Source organism: Mesoplodon mirus, assembly GCF_964341445.2.
Source record: "Mesoplodon mirus genome assembly, chromosome: 14".
NCBI lineage: Eukaryota > Metazoa > Chordata > Mammalia > Artiodactyla > Ziphiidae > Mesoplodon > Mesoplodon mirus.
In genome coordinates, this window is record NC_138990.1 from 56,111,174 (window position 1) to 56,128,600 (window position 17,427).

The following is a 17,427-nucleotide window of genomic DNA, read 5'->3' on the forward strand; positions in this document are numbered from 1 at the left end:
GTGGGAGGTAGTTCTAGGGAACAGACCCATGATAACTCACTCAAGTTACTAGGCTAGTTACACACAGGGTAGAGAAAAGAATATTTGTAACTCTAAAAGTAGTATATTTCTGGTTTTGGTGTTGTATTTTCCTGCAGAATATTAATACCTAAAACAGTCAATTTAAACTTTTGATTCTGTGGTCTTTTATTTCCACAACAAATGTCACTATTGTCATTCTAGCCTACATATGCCTGATCCTGAAGAAAGTTTCAGTCCAGAAATCACTGGCAGTGCTGTCTTCCGGCACTGCACCTCACTTGTCCCCTCACATGGTTAATTCTGGCTTCATGCTTTCTGGCCTCTGTGGGCCATTTATTGACTCTTCTAGTGTTCCAACTGCTTCTTCCCACCTCCAGCGTTGGTTCTACCTTTGACTGCAAAACAGGCATCACCCCTGTGGTGACTAATTTTCTGTACTTTCTTTCTTCAGACCTAACTGGGGAACACATGCAATCTCATGGTTTCATCTATCATTTCCTCTTTGATGACTTCAATCTTCCTTTTCTGAGCTAATCCCATAATTCTAGTAGTAGTGTGACCATTCCATAATTTTAGCTCTTTATCTGCCGTCTCTCAGAACTGTGCCAATGACTGTTCCCATGTTAATTCCCATGACACTTAGTAGTCAACTGTCCATTGTTTTCCTGGAAAATATATAATGGTTCCTATACAACACTGGAATCAGTCTTTTAGTCCCTCCCAGAAGGCAGATGAACCATATTAACCCAAAAGCCTTCCTCCTTCTTTGACTTCCGTACCTATTATATGTTAGCCTTTCCTCATCAATAGTCACCACCAGAAAAAATTTTGGCAGTGCACTGTACATTTTGTTGCATGGCTAAGAGTTTATATATACAAGTATTTTCCACTGATCCAAGACTGCAACTTTCCTAAAAGAGAAATTATGTCTAAAATCTCTTTTATGTTCTACAAATGTTACTGGGCATAGATATAGGAATTTATATAAAGAATCATTTCAACTAACCAGAATTGAAAGAGGTATGTTATTAAGGCAGAAAGGAAGGAAAGAGAAGGAAAATTCAATTGAAAAAGTAGAAAAGTGGAATCTAGGGGTAAATATGGAGGCAACTTGGGGCCCTGGCCAGCTACAGAACTAGAAAAAACTATTTAATAGCAACTATTAAAAGTACTATTTAATACTTACTAGGGTTAATTGCCCATCTTTTCTTACCTAATGGTAAGATAGCCTTAATATTTATAACTTCAGGGAGTTTTTATAACCCAAATTTTGGCCTGAGAAAACTGGATACTTCATAATGCTACAAAGTTAAATTTCATCTGAGACTGATTTCACTGCTAATCAGGGGTAAATTATTTTTAAAAATTATATATATTTTATTTTTGTAATATATGGATATGTATATATATGGATGGTTTCTAGTTCACTAAAACAAGTCACATTATTCAAACGGGGCATTTTTATAGGGAAATGTAATTTCTAAAGAAAAAAATCCATATCTGAGTGAGAAAACAAAGTGTTCTTATAAAAAAGAAAAAACTTTTTGTTGTAACGTTATAATATATTCGAGTAAACATGTTTATTTAACGTGTAGAAAAAATTGCTATCATCCTTTATATATGGTAGGTTGCTAACTGGCAGGGACTTATAAAACAATGCTTAAACTGGTTCATTAAAACTGGACCAAATGTTTGATTAGAAAACCCTGAAAGCAATTAAGACTAAAACAACGCTGACAAAAGAAAATCAGAAGATGAGAAATACCAGATTAGATCTTGCAGTGTAGTATATTTCTTCTGAACTGTCCAAAAAATCATCACTGTCGGGCTGTTTAGCAGAGACCAAGAAACCCAAGTTATTTACACTTAGACTAAAAGCCACAAATTCACAACGGGAAACTCACAAGTGAAGTAAGTCCTGCTAACATAACTTTATTAAGGTAAATGCAAAGTCAAATCAGATTAAGGAGCTTCTAAAAAAGCAACAGTGCAACAACTTTGCTCTATAATACAGTTACTAAATTAGTACAGAATTTAAATACATGCAATGGTAAGTTAAAAAGAGAAGCAGAAAATAACCATCGGCATTTATAAACATCATGATTATGTTTTCTTCTAAACCTTCTCCATCTTCTACATAAAGGTCAGGCTTATGTATTATAACATGATCATTTTAAGAATTTTTCTTTAGCATTCCTTTCCTCCATGCTGGTATACTGAATTAGAGCAACTCCTTAAGTTAAAAGGCTAAAGACTCCCTTTGTATGCCTTTAGTCAAGTGGGTTAAAATAAGCATTAAGTTTAAGAAGAAAGTTCCCACTTCAATCCTGAGCACTCATTAACAGTTACTTTCTTCTCATTATTAAGCAGAAAAGGGAAAAAAATGAAACATATAATCTGGAACTTTGGTTAAGTAATTTCATTAGGATTAATTCTGTTCATTTTTTAAGTCTCATTTTTTATTCTTCCATAGAATATTAACATCTCAAATGTTTGTACAGCATTTTGCTTCTGAGACTGCACCTAATATTTTATCATATATCTGGAAAGGAGTATATAAAAAATTAACAAGAGAATCATGAAAAGAATGTTTTAGCAATCTTTAAATAAACGATAAATTTAATCTGCTCTGTACACCTAGTCTCTCCTGAGTCTCAGTGGCTCCAAAGAGATTGGATTCTGTCCTGATATTTAGAAAAGGTGGTTTGCACTCTTAAAAAACTGCCCACAAATTTAATGAGAAGACATGCTATTATTGGCCCAACACTGTAGTTTAAAATTGTGGCATTTATCCTAATAAATATATACGTAAAAAGCCCCTCAAAAACTGCAAAGCAAAAAAAAAAAAAAAAAAAAAGGGCTAGCATTAAGAACATTTAATCAGCGAATGGTAAAACTAGTAAGTTTCTCCTAAAATAATTTTGAAAATATTCAATTTCAGCAACACAGATTTATTTATTCCAAATTTTAGAATGTTACCTTTTTATTTCCCCAAATGCTTTGAAAATATTAATAACTAGCTTTTGTAGTCAGTACCAACATATCACAAAGACTAATGAAAACATTTACTTTCAGTGTTAAGATTCCAAGACTACACTACTTACAAGTTCATGATGTGGTTCTGTCTCCTTCCTTAAGGGTGGATCAAACTTTACTTGGCCAACTAAAAGAGAAAAAAAGTAAAGCCTTCATCTGTTTCCATATTTTTAATGATATAATAATTTAAAAAGTTACTCCCATAGCAAAACCTATTTAATTTTACTATCTACCATAGACTGATCACAATCCAAAGATTTAAATAAAGAATCTGCTAGCTGGAAAAAACCCAAGAAAGTCTAAGCTGTTAAAGCTTACTCTAATAATCCTAGGCCTTTTCTGTAGTTAAAAAAAAAGATGATTAACAAAATTATGTGTACGTTACAGTCAGGATGTAAGGTGCTACTTCATTGTGACCCAGCATAAAATAGAGACAATCTTAACTCAGTACATCGGTATACAGACAGCAATTCAGGCAGAGTTATTTCTGGAAGCCAGCCTGCAAGATGGTCTCTAATGAGTCCTGCCTCCTGTTCATAAACTTGTGTACTTCCTTCCCACTTCCCTGGGGTGGTCTATGTGACCAGACGAAACCGGCAGAATGATGGCGTATAACATCAGAGATAAGGCTTCTGTCTTGGGCTCTCTCTACTGGATCACTTGCTCTGGAGGAAGTCACGCTGTGAGCAGCCCTAAGGAGAGGCTACACTGCCAGGAACTGAAGCCTTGGGCTAACAGCTCCGTGAGTAACCTTGGAAGCAAATCCTCCACCTCAGTTAAGCCCTCGGCAGACTGCAGCCCCAGCTGACACCCTGATTGTCATGACAGACCCTGAGGCAGAACCACCCAAGCTAGGCTGTCCTGGACTCCTGACCCTTAGAATATGTGTGAGATAATAAAGGTTTATTGTTTTAAGCTGCTAAATTTTGGGGTAATTTGTTATACAACAATAACTAACTACACTTCTGCAGCTAAAGTATAAACTAAATACTAGAGCCAACATAAATATGACTGTACTACATTCAACTTTCCCCCTGCTATTCTAATTTAATGAATGTTTCACTACCTTTACCTTTAATTTCTGTATCTCATTATCATTGTCATTATCTGCTTTTATAACCTGCGTACAGCATTCAAGACCACTGAGATAAAAGCAGAGGCACAAATATAAAGCATTAAAAAGAAGAAAAACAGACAGTCACAAATAATATCACTGCTTAACTAGTAAGAGCTCAGCCAAAACAGCAATTCTCAATCAAGGCAGGGAAGTGAGTGAGATTTAAAAGTACAATGATTTTATAACTGTTTTGATTTTAGCTTAGTATGTATGGTTTACTGTGAACGTTAATGTCAAATAAAGGAGACCATGAGATTTGAATATTTAGCAATAGGAGGCACAAGTAAAAAAGGTTGAGAAACGCAGCCCTACAAGATCCCCAGTTGTGGGTGAGGAAGTATGTACACGCTTTATAGCTGTTATGCACTAGATATCAAATTCTGGCCTTTAGAGATAAGTAGGCTGTTCAATAATGGGTTCCTCATACCTGTTCACATATGATCACATATCAAAGATTACAAAATAGATTTTAGTAAGGTATTAAAGCGTATTTTATATATATATATACACACATACAAACACACACACATATATATACATATATCACGTTGACAGAGGCCCTACTGAACAACTCTCACCTAAACTTGTCATCAAATGGCAAAATTAAATCTGTAATAAAATTACATGAGGACAGTTTCATGCATTATCTGCCTTGTGTTATCATCACATGTGAACATGCCTATTTCCACCAGACTGCATAATCACTAAGTACAGGGGTGCAGGGATGCTGTCTTAGATTTTCATTTTTATTATTATTATTATTATTTTTTGGCTGTGTTGAGTCTTCGTTGCTGCACGTGGGCTTTCTCTAGTTGCGGCGAGCAGGGGCTACTCTTCACTGCGGTGCGCGGGCTTCTCATTGTGGCGGCTTCTCTTGTTGTGGAGCATGGGCTCTAGGCTTGTGGGCTTCAGTAGTTGTGGCTCGCGGGCTCTAGAGCACAGGCTCAGTAGTTGTGGCACATGGGTTTAGTTGCTCTGTGGCATGTGGGATCTTCCCGGACTAGGGCTTGAACCCCTGTCCCCTGCATCGGCAGGTGGATTCTTAACCACTGCGCCACCAGGGAAGTCCCTAGACTAACTTTCATAGCAAGGACAGAACCCCAACTGTAGCAGGTATTTAATACCCCTGTACTCTGTGGGAACACTTTTCCAGAGACAGGAGCCCATACAGCGAAGTCCCTACGGAGATTCATTCTTCATGCCTTACACTGGTATCACTCTTCTGTTCTCTCCAAATTCCCTAAAGTTATGATAAGTTTCTGCCACAGGACATTCCAACTACTGTTCAAATAATTGCTGGGCAATCATCTCAGGCTACAGTGCTATTTATGATGTTCTTAATAATGTCGAAAATTCCTACTTATCTGTAATTGTCTACTGGTCTTGATCTCTGTTTCTGCTACCATCTCCTTGAACGTATGTCAAGCAACACATTATAAATTTATATTTTACTATCCAGATGAAAACTCCTTCTTAGCTTCTTTGAAATAGCTCTGACATGATCACTTGCCGACCCATCACCAGCCATTAGGGGTCAAAACTGATCCTACTATGGCAGACAAGAAGAGCCCCAGAATTATTTCTTCTTAAAGCAAGTCTTTGCTTATCATATTTAACTGAAGGCAGAGGGGACTTCCTAAAAGGGAAAGAGCAACAAACTTTCTGCAAGTGAGCCAATTTTTACATATATGTTGCCCAAACACCATTTAGTTTAATAAAGAGAAAACCTTGGTTGCATGGAGAGATACCATGTAATTGTAAACATAAAACATTATCAAGAGCAACAAATATATACAAATACTAAAATAAATTATTTTCTCTAAAGCCTGCCTTTATCGTCAATAGCATGACTGATTATTCTATATATCACATCTCACATAAAATCATAAAACATCCTAAGAAAGCAGATACTACAACACTGCATAAGATTTTAAAGCCTCAAACATCAAACCCACAAATTATAAGAAGTGGTGGTTTTAATCCTGTTGCTACCTCAACGTACTAGAGGGATACGACACCTTTCTTACTGGCAAACACAGGAGAAGGGAAGATGTCCGTCAAAAGGAGGGCATATCAGAGTCTCAGAAAAACTAGGGTAAAGGCATCTATAGTTTCAAATAGCATGTACACACATATGCAGTTAGGAGCTGAGAATCACTGATATCAACTAGTAAAGAATGGCTAAGAGGAAACTGTACTTTGCAGTAAACGGCCTGACAATACAATTTAAAAACAGAATTGGATAACAAGATAGAAAGTACTTTAGATTTTCAGTAGTACTGAACACATAAGGTTTTCTAACTGCAAAGGCAGCTCTAATCACCTTTTGTATTATTAAAGAAATGACAAAGATGTACTGTAATTACTTTTTGTACATTAAAAAATAATGGGAAATGCTCACATGCTAAGGTTGCCATTTTCAGAAAAATACTTTTGGGGAAAAATTAGCAAATTTAAATCACATGGCTTTAGAGGGAGCTACAAAGGTTAAGTTTATGTGGTCACACAACTAACTGTAGGCAAAGTATAAATCCCAGTCACGGGCTTTTTGTAAAGTAGATGGTGCTTTCTTTCAAGAATTTCCTTCTTTTAAGAGCATTTCCAGGTAGCACCAGCACCAAACTCTGCCAAGAACTTAACACAGTGTACGGTCCAGCCAAAATTCCAAAGGAAGGTTCACAAAGGACTTGCAGTGTGAAAGCCACACAGGCGTGCTGACGTGGTTTCTGAAGTGGAGCCGTGTCTGCGAAAGATTGCTGGGCTGGAAGCCAAGAGATCTAGGGCTTGCTGTTAACCAGGTGGTACAACTCCATCCCACAGGCAGATCTATTCATCTCTGCATTTCTTTTTTGTTTTCTATTAAATGGTGATAGTGCCTGTCCCTACTTACCTTACTTAGCTTTTACATGTGCAGACCTCTCCCTCTCCTGGCTCTCCTGGACCATCAGCTTCTATCTAACCTGGGAGCTTGTTAGAAGTAAAGAACCTCAGGTCTCACCCCAGATCTACTGAATCAGAAACCGCATTTTAGCAAGCTCTCTAGGCAAGTTCTATCCACATGGAAGTTTAGGGAGCACTGCCTTGATTACTTCTATCCTGCCTATTCTAGGAATTTTATTCCTCTTCCCAAACAACATAAATATACGCCCCCAGACACCACCAGAAAGTCCTCAGGAGTAAGGAAAATGAAATTCTTACTGCCCTAATTAAACTCTACCTTTCAAAGCATCTAATAAGAAAAACTACTTGGAAGAAAATGAAGCAAAAATAATGGCAACTAAATTAAAACTTGAAATCTTATTTTTTATTGTTAAATTATAAACTGTGTACAGGATACACTTACAGTTTATCTCCGAGCGTGTTTTTTCTTCTCTCACATTTCTACTTGTTGAGTGAATTCTATGTGGGACAGCAACAAGAGGCTAGGAAAGAACAAAATCAATGACAAGCCACAGTCTGGTCCACAGAATTACCCAAATATGAAATACTTCTCTTTATATAAAAATGGGAATAAAATACAACTTTGTTAATATTTGTTTAAAAAATGGCAACCAGAAACTGAAAGCTTCTTACTCCTCAAACTGGGAGCTTAAGATTAGGGATATACGTTATCCACAGCAGGTTCCCAATAAATGTTCTATGAGTTGAATATAAATAAATATTCAAAACTGAATATTTCAACAACACAATAGCTGTTCAAAAGCTGCAGCTAGCTTTCCCTGTTGCAGAGGAGAAAATTGTAACTGAAAAAAAATCTGCCTCAACTTCTTATATCAAGGATGAGATAAATGAAATGAAATAATGCTAAAGGCATTAATGATTTATGGTTTTCTTACCTAGCAAACACAACATTTTCCCCACCTTAATGCTTTTTCTTGTAGAAGCAGCACTCTATTTTCTTTCCTTTTATTAAAATCTCTCTATGTGTACTGTCACTTTCAGAGAGAAATATCCTGGGGGGTAGGTGAAGTAGGGATGTGCTCTTCTTACTATTAATTCACAGACGTTCCTCCAACCTTATGGAGTAAAAAGGGCCCTATTTGAAAAGCTTCTGCAACTCCATTCTATACACTCTAAGGCTTCACTTTAAGAGGTGATGCCAGCATCTATTTCATGTACCAAATAGGTTTTTTCTTCTGTGTGTGAAACACTATCTTTGAAGTTTTACTACCTTTGAAGGTGATACACTCTTACACATATCTTTTGGAAAATGTAATTCATAAACATTTGAGCTCAAATTAAGACTCTGTAAGGCAAATCAAAAACAGGACCCAAGTTAACTATTCTCAGTGTAGGCACTTCTCAGGAAATAAAAATATATGAATCTAAGACCCAAATATTAAAACACCAATGTAGTAAAACAGTAGCAAAAATAATTTTTAAAATTAAGTATTTAAACTTTACATGTACACAGCAATTTGTAGTTTACAAAGTGCTTTCATATACCTTAGCTCATTCTGTCCTCAAAATAAACTTGTGAAACAAGTATTAATCTTCATTTTATAGATGAGGACATTCAGCTAGTTAGCCGCAGAACAAGAAAAACCCTGGACTTTTGATCACAATATGTGGAGCAAAAACAAACAAGCAAAAATAGGTATCATGTTAGATTAGTCACACATACTGCTGTTATCAGTGAACTTGGATGAAATCTATGCTTTCTATGAGAACAGTTTTACTTTCCCAGCTTCAACGGTGCAATTATAAAATTATTAAATCTTATAATGCTGTACCTAGTACATGGGTTAACATACAGGAGAAGAAAATGCTATTAATCACCATTACTTCAATGTGTAGTAATTCTAAAATAGAAACTACATGGGAGCGCTACATGAAAAGTCAACTTTCTTCCACTGCAAATAATGTATACTAAACTAAAACAACTAAAGACTAAAGTAGAACTAGTACACGTGCTAAATATTTTCAAGAGAATTCAATTTCCACACAGTATTATATAGTATCACAGCAAGTACTGAAATGCTAGTTAGACGCATTCAAATTCTGAGTGACAACACAGTACTTAGCAATTATAATTACAAATCATTTGCAAATAATAAGACTTAGATACTACATATTATGTATAACATATATTGTAGTATTATATATGTATAAATTACTATAGATTTCTCTGGGGAAAGTATGATCTTAAATTATGGTGGGAAGAAAAGTTACCCTCCTCCCTAACCAACAATTATAATACTAATAACATAGTCTTGATAAGGAGAAATTTCTTTCTCTGCTATATGAGAAAATTTCAGAAGAATCTTTATTCCACAGGTTGCTTCTATATTTGGTTTATTATTTCTCCTCTTTAAACACATTTTAAAGGACTTTATAATTCAGCACAACAAGTAAACAGGATGAAGTAAGGGACAACAATGCAGCATCTAGTGCACTGAAAGAGTACAGGCAGTCCTCGTCCTGTAGTCTTGATATGCACAAATTTCAGTTACTACAATAGAGTTAAATTACACTAGTCCTCTATAACGTGGCTCAAATTTCAGTCACCAGTTTATTAATTGTATAATATTATATAACATTAATTGTATATTATTCAGTATATTAATCTTATCAACATTCAGGATATTAATTATAATTGCATAAAACACAAACTTCACTGCCTGCTTGTCAGTCCACAGATCACTATGTGAATAACAGATGCACATCATGATCTGTAACTAATCACGTCACTACTTTCAAAGTCTGTCTGTGACTGGTCACTGAGCATCTGTTATTCAGTTCATGCACAGACAGCAAAGTGTGTAGTTGTGTTGCCTCCTTGTCTCTCAGTGATAATATACTCATGTGACATTTTTACAAAAGTTGGTAACTGAAAGAAGAAATTAGCCAACAAAGATAAAACTGCTGCAAAGAAACAGAAAGTGATAACTCTGGATAATGTTGGAAATGAAGTTTGAATCAAACATAAATGAAGTTACAGGAGAAAATAGCTGACTGTGAGAATGCTGACACTGCCACTGTTCAAGAGACTGTGGACACAATAGCCAGGGTAACTTAGTGAAGGTGAACCTGATATAAGTGAAGAAAGAAGTTCTGATAAAAAGGATGAAGGTGCCCCAAAAGAAGGGGCGCTAGCAAAAAATTTCACATCACAGGAATACTGAGGTTATTTCATGCATTGAAAGTTCAAACGATAAAATACTGGAAGCTGATCTGAACTTAGAAAGGAATCTGACATTCACCAAAGCATAAAGAAGATAGTTGTTCTGTGTCATAAATTTATATGACAAGAAGAAGGCAAACACTATGCAATCTACTCAATAAACAGACTACTTGATAATGAAACAATCCATGGAAGTGTTTTTTTTTTAAGCAAAGAAAAGAAACACAATTCTCACAGGTTCTAATACTTTACAATGTACTAAATAAATCATTAGTTTTACTATTTTTTTCATTCCCCCATACATTTAGAACTGACAATAAGAGAGTTTTCAATCTTCTAACAAAAATTTTTTAAGGTCACAAAACAATTATAATTTTTCTCCTTGAGTATTAAGATCGTTTTGCAGGGGACGTCCCTGGTGGTGCAGTGGTTGAGAGTCCGCCTGCCAATGCAGGGGACACGGGTTCGAGCCCTGGTCCGGGAAGATCCCACATGCTGCGGAGCAACTAAGCCCATGTGCCACAGCTACTGAGCCTGTGCTCTAGAGCCCGCAAGCCACAACTATTGAGACCACATGCCACAACTACTGAAGCCCTCACGCCTAGAGCCCGTGCTCCACCACAAGAGAAGCCACCGCAATGAGAAGCCCGCGCACCGTAAAGAAGAGTAGCCCCTGCTCACCGCAACTAGAGAAAGCCCCGCTCAGCAACAAAGACCCAATGCAGCCATAAATAAATAAATAAATAAATGAATAAATAAATAAATGAATAAATGAATAAATAAATAAATTTACATGCCAAAAAATGCTGTTGGATCCTTTAAAAAAAAAAAGATCGCTTTGCAGGATTTCACCTTACTTGGTCATTTGTACAGTCCTTTACTACCATGCAAATGAAGGAACACCTGTATATTAAATTATAGAAGAATTTATAAAGCAAAACAACAAAACCCAATTTCTCCCTAGTATAAAGTCAATAATACTTTACAGTTCTTAAGTTTTTTGTTTTCAAATGCTTTTCCAGACCTTTAAACAAAGGGATAGTAGCTTATTTATAGTTGTATAAAGACGACAAGCTAGAACAATGATGAATTGATAGAAAGGTTCTCTCTTACCTAAGACAATCTGAGACCACCTTTCTGACCACTGAGAGCTATCGTTCCTTCAGTATCATCAATGGAATTTACCCCATTTTAAGTACCTTCCAAAAGCCAGTCAAGTTCAAGGCTATCCAGCTCAGTTACAGACCCAATAACAGAATTCTGACATGTCACATATACTGAGTTTATCTTAGGTGCCACAATTATTAGCTGAGTTAGGAATGTTACATATGCCAGCCGAAGTGAAGCCTCCATTCATACCAACGCTCCCATGATACTAGGGTTATTTAATTCTCTAACTACACTGGCTCATTTTTAAACACGTCTACAGCAGACAATTAGGGTAACAGTCACTAACAAAGTCAATCCTATACTTTCTACTAACCACTAATAACTCATGAAGGATTGTACAAAGATTCTTTTTGAGAAGAAAATGGAATCGAAATTTTATGTATATTCTAACATCTTGTGTAGGTGCTTCCCATTTGCATTCTCTCTTACAATGGATTATTTATTTGCAACTTCATCTAAAATGACTACTTTAAAAAAACTACAGTAATTTCAAGAAGTAGATTAGATGATTTTGCCTTTGCCATTTTCAGAAAACAGTCTCTATAAGTAGTCAATAGGAAAAATCCAGCTCATGACTTCCAAAGTCAAGGAGTTAATTCTTCCCTCAAGAGTTGATTTAAACTAGATCCAGAACTTAAAAGAACTGATTTTTCAGAGGTACATACATATATACATATATGTTATATACTACTTGGTAAAAACAGTTCCTACCTCAGGATCATCATCATCAAAATCATGGTAAGTGGAATGATCTGGATTATTCACTTTATCCAACAGTTCGATTGCCAAAGACCGTGTCAAAGGCTGTGTGACAAACGGGTGCTATAAAAATAACATAACACAGTACAGAACACTTATTAGAAGTCTGTTTGAGTGACATTTTATCTTTTGAAAAAAGACATATTTCAGGGCAAAAATAATACCTGTAGTAGCTTTTCAGCAGTAGGTCTTTTTTTTGGATTTTTGGTAAGTGCCATTTTCACAAAATGATGAAAACTATTTGACCTAAGAAATTTTGAAAATCAGATTTCAAAATTTCAATTATTTTTTTGCTCATGACTATAAAAGTAAATAACACAAAAATACTTACCATTTCATTTTATCCTTTAGTTTAGGAGGCTGAAAATTGCTTTTTGTCATTAGAAATAATGCTCTGAAAAATCAACAACCATTACACAGCATTTTAAGAGTGCATATTTTAATATATAATATTAATTCTATTACTATAATTCCCAAATAAGGTAAAGCAAGACTAAGAATATTACTTGTTCATGACATAATAAATAATACTGGGGGGGGAGGGGACCTTAATTTAAGCACAGGATTCTTTAACTATGACACACTGACCTCATTGGGTGTAAGTCAAACATAGGAGGCTGCAGCTCAGCAAGTTCTATGGCAGTGATCCCCACTGCCCAGAGATCACAAAGCTGATTGTACCCCCCTTTCCTCTCAACGGCTGCGACTTCTGGAGCCATCCTGAAGGAAATAGTCCAGAAAAGAAAAACCTATTTATTGCATTTTCCTTCTTATTCCCATCAGAAGCACACCATCACTATGTACGCTGAGGCCTATTTAGGCCTTGACATCTGAAAAATAAGTATGTAGTACTTAAAAGGCTCATATTTCCCAAGATCTCGACATCTCATAAGACTCTCCATCCCAAGCCCCTACTGATTTCTCCTTTGTTACTTTGTTAAGCTATTTACTATTAAAGGTTTATAAAAATTTACAACTATAACAGAGCGACATGTACCAATTTGTCCACATCCCAATCTCTCTTCCTCTGTACATGCAAAATTCTATAGAGACATAACATGTAATAAATAACTTATCATTTTTAGCTCTTCCTTCTTACGTCAATAAACTGCAATCTGGCCTCCGACTGTTTTCACTTGACCAATACTATTTATTGGGGCACCAAGAATCTTCATTTAGTACTTAACTCACATTTACTATAAACTTAATTCATTGGTGAAAAGTTATAAAAATGAGTGTCTGCTTTTAAAAAAATATATTTATTCAGATGAAAGTTACCTGAATTCAGTATTTTTCATTTCTTTCAACTTTACTGTAGTCTCATTCTAATTATACCTCTATAAATTTGTATTTTATTAAATAATTATGTTGATTTTCAAATATAAAAAATTTCAAATTCTAAGCAGTAGTTTTGAAAAGAACTACTTGAGATAAACATTTGAACTCTTACATATCAAAAGAGTGAGTTAAACAGGCAGCCTTACAAGTATGTTTGTTTTCCTGGTATGATTTCAGGAAAGTCAAATATGTCAGTAAGTTAACCAAAAAAAAAAAAAAAAAAAAAATCCCTCTAACTTTCTAAATGCTTGGTCTTAAAATGTTTTTAATCTTTATTGATAGCTAGATTCCAGCCAGCTGTGGAGATGCCCCAGTAGAGGATGGAAGTACACACTGGTGACATATTCTTAACTAGCTGGCCACAGCAGCTGATGTTCTCCCTTCCTCTACAAAAATATGAGTGAAAGATTCCACCCAGTGCACTTGTACTCCTGCCAGTTAAGTTGCATGCTTACCGCAATCAACTGACTCATCTCTGAACCTGTTTATCTGTTATATTTGTTATTATAAATACATAATCTAATTAAATATTATAAAAGCTAATTTATTGTGAAGGTAAAAAGAGTAAGCTGTTATGAAAATTAAAGTGTATGCTTTAGAAAAACTTGTTAAAGACAAGTTTCTAAAGACAAAAAAACAAAAAATCTGGCAAATGAGGTTAAGAAAATAATAGCTATAAAAGATTAGGAAGGCTACAGACTGCATAATTCCATCTGTATGACACTGGAGGAAAAGGCAAAACTGTAGAGACAGAAATCAGATCAGGTGTTGCCAGAGGCTAGAGACGGGCCAAAAGAATTTATGAGAAGGGCACAAAAGGAAACTTTCCTGGGTGATGGGAACCTATGTTTTACACGGATTGCGGTGGCATTTTTCACTACCACAGAGTGTCTCAAAGTTCATAGAACTGTACACCTAATAAGGCTAAATTTATACCTCAATAAACCTGACTGGAAAAGTCACATGCTTTGTATGTGACTGCATTTTAGAGAAACACAAACCAGGAAATGTGGATGATTTACATCTAACTAGTTATCCATGCAAAGAAAAGGCCTTGGTCCTATATCAAATGATTGGCAAAAAAAAAAAAAAAAAAAAAAAGTACACTCACATGCCTTAAATTGAAATAAAATGTTTAAGGTACATGTGTAGTGTATTAATTTTGAGATTTGCCAATTCCACAGGCTTTTTTGATTAACCAAATAACTGCCAACCTTACTCACAATGAATGAGAGATTCCATTCTATCCGACATCCCTAGAGTTTAGGTGGGAAAGACATGATACTAGAGAGAGTTGAAGAGTCGGAGTGTTCCAAAACATTATTTTGCCCAATTCACAATTTCACATGCTCCCAAGATATTACCTACTCTATCATTAGAAAAATGACATTAGTTTTTAATCTCTGAAGCTTCAGTTGGAGATCAGTTATCATTATATCAAATATTTACTAAGCATGTGTAGAGAATCATGCCAGACCCTGGAGACTCAATGAGCTCCTCCAGATGTTTAAAATCAAACTGAGGAGACAGAGTACCTAAAAATAATAACCGATAGCTCTTTAAGCTCTTATTCCTCTCAGAAATCAACCCCAAACAATAAGAACAAAAAAGAGAAATATAAACATATCATCTTTGAAAAATCCAGAAGACATATTTGGACTGGAAATGAAATAATAGTAAATGATGTGGCAAATAGGAGGAAGGACAAACCTAAGTGTGTGTAGAGGACAAGACCAACCAGCAAGCCAAGAGCCCCAGAAATATGTAAAATTTAATGTACATCAGTTACTACTTTACTGATGACTAGGTTCCAACTAGCTGGTTCTTAGCCCCTAAGAATCCCAGAAAGGCTGACAAATTAGGGTTACAAACTTACAAAAGCAGAGTTAAGACTGAGGTTGAAAACAGGTATATTTGCAAATGTCAAGTCTAAATAATGAATAGTTAGTCCACCAGATTCCTCTTCCCATCTATTAAGGTCCAGCAATGACTCCTTCCCCATTCCTACTGGATAAAGACCAACAGAAACTGGACAAGGGGCTTCAGACTCACACATATCAGGAACAAAGGAGAGCAGGGGCTGGGAGCAGTAGAAGTCTGTGTATAACAATGAGATCCTCAGCTTCCTTCACCTACTCATTTCTGGGACACTAAAAACTGGGTTTACACGCCACATCCCATGCACACACGGCTACGAATCAGCTTTAAGTGCCTTGCTCTTCAATGTAAACCAGAAGAGAAGGGTTACTAGACATTTGAGGGAAGCCTCCATCATGAAAGCATGAGTCTCAAAAGCTTTGGAAATCTTATAGAAAGAAGAACAAAAATGATTTTTGAGAAGTGACAGAAAATTAATGGATTAATCCAAGTGGTCCAAGATATAACTAATGAGTTCCAGAAAGAGAGAGCAGGAAAAAGTAAAGCAAAGAAATTATTCGAGAAGTAATGTAAGAATACTTCCCAGAACTAAAAGACATGAATCCCGATTGAAAAGCACAAATGCCAAGTACAATGAATAAAAGTAAAAATGACAAAAGAACAAACAAAAAAATTCTGAAGTACACCACCATGGAATACCAAACCATCAAAAAGATTCTAGTAGGGAGGGGTTACATTCAAATATAATGTGTTGACAGTTTCAGCCATATTTGGAGCCCATCAGCTGCCCAGCCCCCCGCCTCTCCACCAGTGTGTGACGCATTCTTTCCACATCTACCTACATGAAAGCGTCCCTCTGTGATGAGGACGGGGTGGTGGTCCACACATAGTCCAGTGCCAAGAGGGAAAAGTAAGGTGATGTGAGCGGAGCCCTCTTGGCTGTGTGGCTGACACGGTCTTGCTGCTCAGGCTGGGTGTCAAGCCTAAGCATTGGCGGTGGGAGAGCCAAGTTCAGGACACTGGACCACCAGAGACCTCCCGGTCCCACATAACATCAATCAGCAAGAGTTCTCAGAGAGCTCTGTTCAATGCTAGGACCCAGCTCCACTCAACGACCTGCAAGCTCCAGTGCTGGACACCCTATGCCAAACAACTAGCAAGACAGGAACACAACCCCACCTACTAGCAGAAAGGCTGCCTAAAATCATAATAAGTTCACAGACACCACAAAACACACCACCGGACGTGGTCCTACCCACCAGAAAGACAAGATCCAGCCCCACCCACCAGTACACAGGCACCAGTCCCCTCCACCAGGAAGCCTACACAACCTACTAAACCAACCTCACCCACTGGGGGCAGACACCAAAAACAAGAGAAACTATGAACCTGCAGCCTGCAAAAACGAGAACCCAAACACAGTAAGTTAAGCAAAATGAGAAGACAGAGAAACACACAGCAGATGAAGGAGCAAGGTAAGAACCCACCAGACCAAACAAATGAAGAGGAAATAGGCAGTCTACCTGAAAAAGAATTCAGAGTAATGATAGTAAAGATGATCCAAAATCTTGGAAACAGAATGGAGAAAATACAAGAAATGTTTAACAAGGACCTAGAAGAACTAAAGAGCAAACAAACAGTGATGAACAACACAATAAATGAGATTAAAATTCTCTAGAAGGAATCAATAGCAGAATAACTGAGGCAGAAAAATGGATAAGGGACCTGGAAGATAAAATATGGAAATAATTACCACAGAGCAGAATAAAGAAAAATGAATGAAAAGAATTGAAGACAGTCTCAGAGACCTCTGGGCCAACATTAAATGCACCAACATGTGAATTATAGGGGTCCCAGAAGAAGAGAAAAAGAAAGGGACTGAGAAAGTATTTGAAGAGATTATAGTTGAAAACTCCCCTAATATGGGAAAGGAAATAATCAAGTCCAGGAAGCACAGAGAGTCCATTACAGGATAAATCCATGG

At 36.4% G+C, this 17,427-nt stretch overlaps 1 protein-coding gene across 2 annotated transcripts in view; it reads right to left on the reverse strand.

Annotated features, from left to right (window-relative positions):
- Positions 1-17,427, reverse strand: part of MAP4K3 (mitogen-activated protein kinase kinase kinase kinase 3) — a 193,967-nt gene that overhangs the window by 47,663 nt on the left and 128,877 nt on the right. The window contains exons 9-15 of one of the 2 annotated variants that reach the window (XM_082641991.1): positions 12,816-12,947; positions 12,559-12,621; positions 12,392-12,473; positions 12,180-12,290; positions 7,518-7,596; positions 3,126-3,184; positions 1,787-1,849 (exon numbers count right to left, since the gene is read on the reverse strand). In XM_082641991.1, the coding sequence (XP_082498117.1) occupies positions 1,787-1,849; positions 3,126-3,184; positions 7,518-7,596; positions 12,180-12,290; positions 12,392-12,473; positions 12,559-12,621; positions 12,816-12,947 (589 nt within the window). The remainder of the gene's footprint in view (positions 1-1,786; positions 1,850-3,125; positions 3,185-7,517; positions 7,597-12,179; positions 12,291-12,391; positions 12,474-12,558; positions 12,622-12,815; positions 12,948-17,427) is intronic. The other variant, XM_082641992.1, reaches the window with a different exon arrangement.